At 42.4% G+C, this 13,230-nt stretch overlaps 1 protein-coding gene across 1 annotated transcript in view; it reads left to right on the plus strand.

Annotated features, from left to right (window-relative positions):
- LOC123482170 (DNA-directed RNA polymerase subunit beta''-like) overlaps positions 1-12,858 on the plus strand; it is an 81,512-nt gene extending 68,654 nt beyond the window's left edge. Inside the window, exon 2 of the mRNA XM_045208938.1 lies at positions 12,041-12,858. Coding sequence (XP_045064873.1) covers positions 12,041-12,858 — 818 coding nt within the window. The remainder of the gene's footprint in view (positions 1-12,040) is intronic.
- The last annotated feature ends 372 nt before the right edge of the window (positions 12,859-13,230 follow it).

A 13,230-nucleotide genomic window follows, 5' to 3' on the forward strand; every position in this document is an offset into this window, starting at 1 on the left:
TGGGGGGCATCTCAAAGCGTCTGCTGTTTTCTATACATTGCTTCTGGCTTGGATTGGACCCTGGGACTAAACACCTCCCTCTGCAACTGGATCCTGGACTTCCTGACGGGCCGCCCCCAGGTGGTAAGGGTAGGTAACAACACATCTGCCACGCTGATCCTCAACACGGGGGCCCCTCAGGGGTGCGTGCTCAGTCCCCTCCTGTACTCCATGTTCACCCATGACTGCATGGCCAGGCACAACTCCAACACTATCATTAAGTTTGCCGACGACACAACAGTGGTAGGCCTGATCACCGACAATGATGAGACAGCCTATAGGGAGGAGGTCAGAGACCTGGCCGTGTGGTGCCAGGATAACAACCTCTCCCTCAGCGTGATCAAGACAAAGGAGATTATTGTGGACTACAGGAAAGAAAAAAGAGGACTGAGCACGCCCCCATTCTCATCAACAGGGCTGTAGTGGAACAGGTTGAGAGCTACAAGTTCCTTGGTGTCTACATCACCAACAAACTATCATGGTCCAAACACACCAAGACAGTCGTGAAGAGGGCATGACAAAGCCTATTCCCCCTCAGGAGACTGAAAAGATTTGGCATGGGTCCTCAGATCCTCAAAAAGTTATACAGCTGCACCATCGAGAGCATCCTGACAGGTTGCATCACCGCCTGGCCTCTAACCGCAAGGCACTACAGAGGGTAGTGCGTATGGCCCAGTACATCACTGGGGCCAAGCTCCTGCCATCCAGGACCTCTATACCAGGCGGTGTCAGAGGAAGGCCCTAAAAATGGTCAAAGACTCCAGCCACCCTAGTCATAGACTGTTCTCTCTGCTACCGCTCGGCAAGCGTACCGGAGTTCCAAGTCTAGGTCCAAAAGGCTTCTTAACAGCTTCTACCCCCAAGCCATAAGACTCCTGAACAGCTAATCATGGCTACCCGGGTCATTGTCCATCTGCACTGTGAAGCGCCGTCCAATGAGTTTTGAAGCATTTGGCTGAATCTGAGCAGATAATATAACCTTAAACACTTCAGAATTCATCCTGCTGCTTTTATCAGCAGTCACATCATCAATAAATACAAGGGAACCCTTTCCATTGGCAGCCATACATGCCCACGCCATAACACTACCTCCACCATGCTTCACAGATGAGGTGGTATGCTTCGGATCATGAGCAGTTCCTTCCCTTCTCCATACTCTTCTCTTCCCATCATTCTGGTACAAGTTGATCTTTGTCTCATCTGTCCATAGGATGTTGTTCCAGAACTGTACAGGCTTTTTTAGATGTTTTTTGGCTAAATCTAATCTGGTCTTCCTGTTTTTGAGGCTTACCAATGGTTTACATCTTGTGGTAAACCCTCTGTATTTACTCTGGTGAAGTCTTCTCTTGATTGTTGACTTTGACACAGATATGCCTACCTCCTGGAGGGTGTTCTTGATCTGGCCAACTGTTGTGAAGGGATTTTTATTCACCAGGTAAATAATTATTCTGTCATCCACCACAGTTGTTTTCCGTGGTCTTCCGGGCCTTTTGGTGTTCCTGAGCTCACCAGTTCTTTCTTTTTTAGAATGTACCAAATAGTTTATTTGGCTACACCTAATGTTTGCGCTATCTCCCTGATGGGTTTGTTTTGATTGTTCAACCTAATGATGGCTTGCTTCACTGGCAGCGACAGCTCTTTGGACTTCATACTGAGGGTTAACAGCAACAGATTCCAAATGCAAATGCCACACTTGAAATCAACTCTAGACCTTTTACCTGCTTACTTGTAAATGAACTAATGAGGGAATAACATACACCTGGCCATGGAACAGCTGAGCAGCCAATTGTCCAATTACTTTTGGTCCCTTAAAAAGGGGGGGGGGGACCACATATAAAAAGTGCTGTAATTCCTACACCGTTCACCCGCTTTGGATGTACATACCCTCAAATTTAAACTGAAAGTGCACTTTCAGCTCATATTCATTATTTAATTTCAACTCCAATATGCTGTGGTAGACAGCTAAAATAATAATAACTTGGTCAATGTCCATAATATTTATGGACCTGACTGTACCTAAAAGGGTAAGAGTAACATATAGTGATCTCCAAAAGTATTGGGACAGTGACATTTTTGTTGTTGTTTTGGCTCTGTACTCCAGCACTTTGGATTTGAAATGATACAATGACTATGAGGTTAAAGTCCAGACTGTCAGCTTTAATTTAAAAGGTATTTTCATCCATATCGGGTGAACCGTTTAGAAATGACAGCACTTTTTGTACATAGTCCCCCCATTTTAGGGGACCAAAAGTATTGGGACAAATTCACTTATGTGTATTAAAGTAGTCAAAAGTTACAGACACACATATATCATACCCCCAAGACATGCTAACCTCTCACCATTACAATAACAGGAGAGCTTAGCATTTTGGGGGTGGTATGATATTTGTGCGTCTAACTTTCTCATTCATAATTTTTCACAATTCATTCAGGATGATCCATAATCATGGTAGCATCCGTATTAATGTAGTAGTGTTTAGAAACATATGTCACCGACCGGCTCAATTCAGTCTTATGTAGCAACATTTGAAATTGTGTTTTTTACATTGGATAAAAGTAGAGACTCCGAGCTAGAAAATGGTATATCATACACTACAGTTGAGGAACAATGGGAAAGTAATTCTGCTTTGAAAGTTGATCAACTTGTAACCTCACTTTTGAGAAAAATGCCCTTGAATGTTTTGGTAGCTACTCGAGAGCTCTTCTTTGTCTACACCCATTCAGCATCGTTCACACCCTTTTAAGCTTTAGCCCCACCCATCTCTTTAAGGATTCACATGTGAGGCTATGTACTAAACAACCAAAGATTTCAGACTAAAGGCTAGTTTATACTACGGGTGTGTTCGTACATTTAATCTGGAGTGCCAGAGTGTGCTCTGGGTGTTCGTAAACTCGGAGCGTTGTCAGATTGGCCGTTCGGAAATTCAGAGTGTTTCGCTCTTGGAGCGCACACTGGACACTCTGGCAGAAAAGTAGGGTTGATACGAGCATTCTGACCAAACAACAGCAGTCAAGCACCCAAGCTAACTGGGTAACGTTGGCTAGCTTGCTAGCTACTTCCAGACACAAATGAGAGAACAGCTCACTCTGACCATTTTACTCGCCTTAGCAGAGCTGGTTAGGCTGTTTTTATGTTATCCAGAGCGTTGGTGACTGCAACTGTGCTGCTGGCAACAATTTAATTACGCTTCTTTTGCCAACGTTTACTGACACCGGCCATATTCAACGGGTGTTGAGTGTTCGTAAATGTGTCAGTTATTCTGCGCTCTGGCATACTCAGACGAGAGTGCTCTGAAATCGGAGTAGATAGCCAGAGTGAATTTACCAGCTACGTCTATCGACAGTTGTCGCAGTGACATCATAAACATTCTATTGAAATAGTTCCTTGCATAGTGGAGCTAGCTAGCTAAACAATTAACCATAATCCCAACACATAACATTACTACCCTGCATGAATCTGCAGGTAGCTAACCAACCATGTTCAATGTTAGCTAGCTAACATTAGGCTATAACAAGCAATGCAAATGGCTCTGAGATACGAATAATATTACTAGACAGATCATAAACGTAACGTTAGCTAGCTAGCCAGCCAGCTAACTTTAGCTAGCTAGCTAACAGTACACTTTAACTTGAAATGTAAACAACTTTCTACAAAATTAGAAACGTGTAATATCTGAAAATTGAGCTAGCTAAACTCTCTTACCCGTATACATGGATGGACGCTTCTCCCTCTCTGTCACGGATGCCATGGTTGCCCTTAGTTTGAAGATGTAATCCGGAGCCTTCTGTGTTGTCTTTTCGACTCCGTCAGCATTTTTGCAATCAAACGCCAGAATTTTCTCCATCTCCTTAGCTATCATACTCTAATTCCACTGATTTCAAAACGCGGTCCTCCAAAAAGTGGAAAGCAACACTTATGCACTTCTACTACATGATATCTTTCAAAAAAGTTGCATTAGAAAGGATTTCCTACACATACTGACCAGCTCATATTATAGACAGAAGCATGATACATGGCAGACCAATCCGAACTCTCGGCATGTCCAGCCCACTCATTATCTCAGCCAATCATGGATAGCGGGAAGGTTGACACATTTTGATAAAAAATGGCGCTCCTGGGAATTAGTGACGCGCGACATATGCCTAGTTTCCTGAAACTAGTCACATATTATATTCTTATTTACAATAAAAGTGACTGCAAAATGACAAAATACATTATTTACCATTCATTTCTATTGGGCACAAAAAAATCTGAAACACAACCAAAACAAACAGCAAATGCATCCAACATTTGTAGAGTCACAAGCTTGATGTGGTCATTGCGTGCTATGAAAATGGGACCAAATACTTAACTTTTGACTACTTTCGGACAAAGTAGTGAATTTGTCCCAATACTTTTGGTACCCTGAAATGGAGGGACTATGTACAAAAAGTGCTGTAATTTCTAAATAGTTCACCCGATGTGGATGAAAATACCCTCAAATTAAAGCTGACAGTCATTATATCATTTCAAACCCAAAGTGCTGGAGTACAGAGCCAAAACAACAAAAAATGTATCAGTAACCAGGTTTCCATCCAACCTTTTTGTGCGAGTAAAGTGTAATGACAGGCCTGATGGAAACAAAACAAATTGACAAAACAAAATACGCTGGACAAGGTGGGATCTTTTTGTGTCTGTAAAATGAATTATGCGAGAAATGTCGGTGGAAACGCTTTTATGCTCAAATATTGATATAATAACCATCATTTCAAAGTAAACTTGGAGTCACGCGATGACATGTTGTGTGGTCCTCCCACTATGACTCGTCGAGAAAGCATGTGTTACGCCCCTGAAAAGGGGAGAAATAATTACGAGAGTGATGCAGTTATGTTTCCTCACTGAGGACTTTAGTGTAATCATTTTACAAAAATACCACATTTTACAGAACAACATATCTACAGGAAATATATATTTTTGTAGGGTACAAGGCTTTTTCAAGTCACAACAGCATACACTGTAATTCACTGAAACATATACTAATTTCAATATTGAAATTTGTCAAGCATAAAGTAGCTTTAGCTCAGTAAACGAGGGTGGCAGGTAGCTTAGCGGGTAAGAGCGTTGTGCCAGTAACCGAAAGGTTGCTGGTTCTAATCCCTGAGCCGACTAGGTGAAAAATCTGTCGATGTGCCCTTAAGCAAGGCACTTAACCCTGATTGCTCATGTAAGTCGCTCTGGATAAGAGTGTCTGCTAAATGACTAAAATGAATAAAATAAACCATAACTAAATTAATCAACAATGTCAATAAAGTGTTCGAAACACATTATACAAATAACCGCAAAATATATTATTAACAGCGTACATGTTCATTCACAATTAACATAAAATGGCAACTACTCTCAGTACAAAGCTATTCTTCGCTGCAACCGAGCGGGGCTCCACTCACGCACATATTATACTCTGCAAACTTAACTCTAACTTACTCAATATGTTACTAAAACACACCTTAAACACTCTTGACATGTTAGCAAGTTATTACATTTAAATTAACTCTGTTTTATATCAATAACGTACCTGAAAAAGGGGAGAAATAATCACGAGAGTGATGCAGTTATGTTTTCTCACTGAGAACTTTAGTGTAATGAGGAAAAGACCGCGATTTCCCCGGGAACTTGGGTGGAGACCAGAGCAATCGATCTCAGGCTCATAGATTAAGAGCATTTAGTAGATTACAGATTAACACTTTTACCCTTAAATTAGGCACCACAAAATAAAGTAGTCAATATAACGTTTACACATGGCAGCCAAGCATTGATTATCATGTCACTAGAGTAAGATCCTGGATATTTATTGGAAAGGAGCATCAAACTCATCACCTTGCACTTTCACCACCCAGTGAAGTTCATCATAATTTATTTAATTTGTAGCCTAATAAACTGCATGTGTGACAGGTTAAAGGAAGTACTCATAGCCTGTTATACACTGGCTCTTTTGTCCATAATAATAATAATAATCTCATCCTGTAGGTTATACGTGCGTTGTAGCCAACAGCGTGCAGATAGCGCTGTTCGCTAGAGCGCATGTGCCAATACAAGAGTGGGCACACTCACTATATAATGCAAACATTTTTGTGAGAGAACCATTATTAGAGATGAAAATGTGATGGAAACCCATTTAACCTGTATTTTTTATTCGGTACATGCGTTGCAAGTGTTAATATTTACACTTACAACTACATGTTGGTCATTTAACAAACTATTATATCCAGAGCGACAACCACATAAAAAGTTTAACGTTTCTGTAACCGTTACTTTGAATGTCATTGTAGTTAAAGTGGTCTGTTGGTTGGGAACTTTCTTCAGTCAACGGGCACCTGGACCTGTTGGGACAGATATACATTCACAAAGCAAAAGACAATCCATCACTGAAGGAAGCAATAGAAGAAGTGATACACTGCAAAGACATTCCTCTCTCTGCCATACTGAGCACCATACTTTCTCTGTATCTGTCTATGCACAGTCTTTCTCCCCCCTCTCTATCTCTCTTTCTCGACCCTCCAGGTCTCCTGCATGTGGTCCGGTCTCCCAAGCATCAGTCGATTCGTAAGGTGTACGTTTAAAGTCCCATCCTCCCAGACAGGAAATCAGGCAGCGATTAGTCTCCCCTGAGCCAGACTTGAAGGACGCTCCGCCGAGCTTGTCCTCATTAACTCTCCATTAGCTGGGGTATAATGGGGTTTAATGAAATGCTCAACATAACCTCTGGCTCTGAGGAGACAGATGTCTGTCAGTTGCCATCCTACCCTATATGCCCTCCTGAGGGGTATACTATGAAGCAGTATCAATTAGTTAACTTTCAAAAAAAAAAAAAAAATGGCTAAGCTTGAAATGGGCATGGTGTAATTGCCTTAACAACCAAAAACACATATCTAAGTTTAATGAACCAGAAAATCAGTAGTTATTTCTGGTTGTTTATCAAAGTCAGCTGGCTAACTCGTTGATCCTGCTTTGTAGTATACCCCCCTGCCTTGGGAAAACAGATTTGCAGCATCCTACTCACACTCACCCTTTCTAGGCAACATACCATCAAAGCTTCATCATACAGTGCATTCGGAAATTATACAGACCCATTGACTTTTTCCACATTTTGTTACAGCCTTATTCTAAAATGGATTGAATTGTATTTTTTGCTCATCAATCCACGCACAATACCCCATAATGACAAAGCAAAAACAGGTTTTTAGAAATTTTAGCAGATTTATTTAATTTAAAACAATTAAATATCACATTTACAAGTATTCAGACCCTTTACTCAGTACTTTGTTGAAGCACCTTTGGCAGCGATTACAGCTTCGAGTCTTCTTGGGTATGACGCTACAAGCTTGGCACACCTGTATTTGGGGAGTTTCTCCCATTCTTCTTTGCAGATCCTCTCAAGCTCTGTCAGGTTGGATGGGGAGCATCGCTGCACAGCTATTTTCAGGTCTCTCCAGAGATGTTCAAGTGCGGGCTCTGGCTGGGCCACCCAAGGACATTCAGAGACTTGTCCCGAAGCCACTCCTGCATTTTCTTGGCTGTGTGCTTAAGGTCGTTGTCCTGTTGGAATGTAAACCTTCGCCTAAGTGCTCTGGAGCAGGTTTTCATCAAGGATCTCTCTGTACTTTGCTCCGGTCATCTTTCCCTCGATCCTGACTAGTCTCCCAGTCCCTGCCGCTGAAAAACATCCCCACAGAATGATGCTGCCACCACCATGCTTCACCGTAGGGATGGTGCCAGGTTTCCTCTAGACGTGACACTTGGCAATCAGGCAAAATAGTTCAAACTTAGTTTCATCAGACCAGAGAATCTTGTTTCCTTTAGGTGCCTTTTGGCAAACTCCAAGCGGGCTGTCATGTGCCTTTTACTGAGGAGAGGCTTCCGTCTGGCCACTCTACCATAAAGGCCTGATTGGTGTAGTGCTGCAGAGATGGTTGTCCTTCTGGAAGGTTCTCCCATCTCCACAGAGGAACTCTGGAGCTATAGCAGAGTGACCATCGGGTTCTTGGTCACCTCCCTGACCAAGGCCCTTCTCCCCCGATTGCTCTGTTTGGCCTGGCAGCCAGCACTAGGAAGAGTCTTGGTGGTTCCAAACTTCTTCCATTTAAGAATGATAGAGGCCACTGTGTTTTTGGGGACCTTCAATGCTGCAGAAATGTTTTAGTACCCTTCCCCAGATCTGTGCCTCGACACAATCCTGTCTCAGAGCTCCATTGACAATTCCTTTGACCTCATGGCTTGGTTTTTGCTCTGACATGCACTGTCAACAGTAGGGACTTATATATACAGTTGTGTGCCTTTCCAAATCATGTCCAATCAATTGAATTTACCACAGGTGGACTCCAATCAAGTTGTAGAAACATCTCAATGATGATCAATGGAAACAGGATGCACCGGAGCTCAATTTCGAGTCTCATAGCGAACGGTCTGAATACTTATTTAAATAAATGTCTTTTATAAATTAGAAACAAATTCGAAAAACCTGTTTTCGCTTTGTCATTATGGGGTTTTGTGTGTATATTGGATTATTATTATTACTATTAATCAATTTTAGAATAAGGCTGTAATGTAACAAAATGTGGAAAAAGGGAAGGGGTCTGAATATTTTCCGAATGCACTGTATCCTACCAGATTAAAAGTTCCCCTCACTTTTTGTAATTGTCTACGTTTGGCGAGGAAGAAAGCAAGTCTGAAAACACAGAGTTTCTGATATACCAAAAAATCCAGCCAACAACCTTGGTCACGCTTACCAGAGCACAGAGCATTCCAATAAGTTTAGTAAAAAATATTAATGTAATGTTGATTAAATGTCATCACGTAGATTTGTTGTTGAAATGACTTGAAAAAAACATTGATTCAACCAGTTTTTGCCCAGTGGGGAAGATGTAAGACTGAAGTGCAGAAGTCAAGGCTAGCATAGGCTTTTAGAGAAGGGTTGGATAATGAAAGTGTTTGGGAGAAGGTGAGGCAAGGGTCAAGATTTTGAAAGCTGGTTCAGTCAAATGTTGAGCTACTGTAGAGTTAGAAAGCAAAGAACAACTGTCCATGAACACTTTGGAGTCCAGGAGCTTTAGCTGAAAGCATCTTTTGCGGTAAATAATGATTGCCCATAAGCGTGAGAGGTTATTGTTCACCAGATTAAGCTGTGCACGCCGTCTGTCTCCTCCTCAGCATTCTGTCCCATTATATAATGCTGTTGTGATCCTGACTGATTATATCTCCCTGCATCTGAACCGCTTTACCCAGACCCCAGCCTGATAATAGACATGGCTGTTGATATCTGTTAACTGTTGTTAATTCTACGCTTTTGTTTTGGAGGGAGTGGAGCCTAGGCTGGCTAATTGCCGCCTCCAAAAGGTCATTTTTAATTAATGTTGTGACTCCACAATGTGAGTGTGATTATCGCAGACCCCATCTTGGCATACTAAACACAAGAAAATGTCATGGGGGATTGTGTAGCAGTCCTGGATAACGATTTTTTAAAATTCCAAACACTTGAGGGTTTAATTAGCTCGATAGAAACATGTAGGCATTTCAAACACGGGGGAAGGCAAATCGATCGAACTAAACGTACAATAATGGTGCAATGTTTGTGCTGAAACTTTCTGCCTCTTCATATTATTTTTTACCAGGTAAGTTGACTGAGAACACATTCTCATTTAAAGCATCGACATGGGGAATAGTTACAGGGGAGAGGAGGGGGAATGAATGAGCCAATTGGAAGCTGGGGATGATTAGGTGGCCATGATGGTATGAGGGCCAGTGTGTCCCATAAGTGCCATGGGACACACGTTTAACATCCTTAAAAACAGCACCTTACATAAGGCAATGTCCCCAATCACTGCCCTAGGGCATTGGGACATATACAGTATATATTTCTTTAGACAAGAAAGAGTGCTTCCTACTGGCCCTCCAACACCACTTCCAGCAGCATCTGGTCTCCCATCCAGGGACCAACCCTGCTTAGCTTCAGAGGCAAGCAGCAGTGGGATGCTGCTGTGGGTTGCAGGGTGGTATGTATGGTATGTATGTTTTTCAGTGTGAGTGTGTTTTGTCATTGAACTCACATTAAAATGAACTGATTGGACCCCAACCCCCCACAGAGGCTTGATGAGCAGAGATAGTTGATGAATATTGCTGGTAGTATGTTGTAACATGTCACCAGAGACCTCTGACAGGCCTGGATACACAGGCATTTTAAACACAACCCACGTTGAGACATACACACACGAATACACAAACACACACACGCACACACAAACAAACACACTGAATGAAAGTGCGCACACACAAACACTGTATGAAAGCTCACATGCGCGCACACACACACAAAATGCATCTGCGATGAAATACAGGGCCCTGACCTTACGCAACTGGCACCAGATCCAATAAGCATTTGCACTGTTATCACTCCTCTGCCCTCCCTTTTCATCCTCTCTCTCTGTCTCTCTCTCCTACAGGTATGTAACAGTGGGGACAGCTGAGTGGTGAACGCCGTCACACATCTCGACAGCAGTGGAGGCTGGTGGGAGGAGCTATTGGAGGACGGGCTCATTGTAATGGCTGGAATGGAATTAATGGAACGGAGTCAAACGTGGTTTCCATATGTTTGATGTGTTTGATACTGTCCCATTCCAGCCATTAAAATGAGCCCGTCCTCCCATAGCTCCTCCCACCAGCCTCCTCTGCTCGACAATGTTTGAAAAGAATGCAGGATAGACTGAAATCCCTGGTTCATATGGTCCTTATACTGTCTATGAAAGAGTGTTACAATCCCAAGGCTGTCTGCTGAGACAGACATCAATAGTATGTGTCCCGAGGTGATCAATGTTTCTTTTGTATTGTCTTTGAGACACGCACACACACACGAAAGCGGCATTCCTCTCATGGACCTGCTCTCTTCACTCGTCTTCTGTCTGTCGTCACGGTAACAGAAAAGTGTACCCCACATTTACCTTTCATCAGTATTTATGGAGCCAAAGGACCAGACAGAGAGACACAGGAAAAACAGACTTAACAAGGGAGGGTTTGTGTTTGCGTGTGTGTGTGTGTGTGTGTGTGTGTGTGCCTAGGTGTGGGAGCATGTACGTGCATGTGCACCTGTGTGCATGTGTGTGTGTGTGTGTGTGTGTGTGTGCGTGCGAGCGCACCTGCGTCTGCATGTGTGTGTGTGTGTGTGTGTGCCTGTACATGCGCGTGCACTTGTGTGCATGCGAGTGATTGCGTGTGTGAGTGTGTTACGGTGGTAATAGTCGGCTAGGCCAAAGTCATTGGTGGAGAACAGCCTGCCCTGCGGAACCTTTGAAGTGAAAGGTTAGGAGGAGGCGAGTTATTTTACAGATGAAAGGTTTAAGATAATTGTAGCAGGAAGAGGAGGAGAAGAGAGAGAGAGAGAGAGAGAGAGAGAGAGAGAGAGAGAGAGAGAGAGAGAGAGAGAGAGAGAGAGACGGACAGGATGATGAGAGGGAGAACATTTCATATTGGGTTAGAGTGGAAGACAGATTGAGAGAAATGGTAGTGTAGCCGATGTGAAATGGTTAGCTAGTTAGCGGTGCGCTAGTAGTGATGTCAACTGCTCTGAGACCTGAAAAGAGTGATGATAAAAATAGAGGGAAATGAAAGATGAAGAAAAAGAAAAGAAACAGGCAGAAGTATTACGGCAGAATGCAGTAAAATAAAGAGACAATCATGTAATTATGTTTGATCGACCTGTAATGTTCTGGGTCATGTAATTACATCTAAATCAGGAATAGGGAAGTATGTTTTGACAGTTTTTGTAACTCACAGCATAGTGTAATTGGTGACTCAAATGCAAGCATGCGCACACACACACACACACACACACACACACACACACACACACACACACACACACACACATGCAAGAAAAGAGGAGAGGAGAGATAAGAGATTATAGAGGATAAGAGCAGAGGAAAGAGAGAGAAAAAGAGGAGTACACAATAGAAGAGGAGTACACAATAGAAGAGGAGTACACAATAGAAGAGGAGTACACAATAGAAGAGAAGTACACAATAGAAGAGGAGTACACAATAGAAGAGGAGTACACAATAGAAGAGGAGTACAAAATAGAAGAGAAGTACACAATAGAAGAGAAGTACACAATAGAAGAGGAGTACACAATAGAAGAGGAGTACACAATAGAAGAGGAGTACACAATAGAAGAGGAGTACACAATAGAAGAGGAGTACACAATAGAAGAGGAGTACACAATAGAAGAGGAGTACACAATAGAAGAGGAGTACAAAATAGAAGAGGAGTACACAATAGAAGAGGAGTACACAATAGAAGAGGAGTACACAATAGAAGAGGAGTACACAATAGAAGAGGAGTACACAATAGAAGAGGAGTACACAATAGAAGAGGAGTACACAATAGAAGAGGAGTACACAATAGAAGAGGAGTACACAATAGAAGAGGAGTACACAATAGAAGAGGAGTACACAATAGAAGAGGAGTACACAATAGAAGAGGAGTACAAAATAGAAGAGGAGTACACAATAGAAGAGGAGTACACAATAGAAGAGAAGTACACAATAGAAGAGGAGTACACAATAGAAGAGGAGTACACAATAGAAGAGGAGTACACAATAGAAGAGGAGTACAAAATAGAAGAGGAGTACACAATAGAAGAGGAGTACACAATAGAAGAGGAGTACACAATAGACAAAGATATAAAAAAAGGGGATGAGGAGAGACTTGACAAGATGGTTGACAAGTCATGGAGGAGAGAGCGGCGACAACAGAGAGGCCTGTTAAGGATTAAGAGAAGGGAGTACCTGTGAGAAAGAAGTGAAGAGAGTAAAGGGACAGTGTGAGGAGACTGTAGATCAGAAATAACTGTGGTTATAATGAATTAGAATGACAAAGTGACAGAGACTAATTTAAACATGCTCTTGGAGACTGCCACTGTCTAATCTGTGGATTCAGACCAACTGTCTATCTAGAGCATTTTTAATAGGGGATGTAACACCTTTATGTGCTACAGCTGCCTCCGTGCCTTGAGTCCTCTGTCATGTAATTTATTTGAATGGTTACACACATACTGGCATGTTAACTTTCAAAATGTTTGTGAATTAGATGGAAGTGGAGTTAGGTTGGCGGGCCTTGTTCCCTCTATACCCAGAAGTGTGCCATAGCATGGCAGTGTGTTTGTG

The sequence above is a fragment of the Coregonus clupeaformis genome, chromosome 3 (genome assembly GCF_020615455.1).
Source record: "Coregonus clupeaformis isolate EN_2021a chromosome 3, ASM2061545v1, whole genome shotgun sequence".
In the NCBI taxonomy this organism is placed as follows: domain Eukaryota; kingdom Metazoa; phylum Chordata; class Actinopteri; order Salmoniformes; family Salmonidae; genus Coregonus; species Coregonus clupeaformis.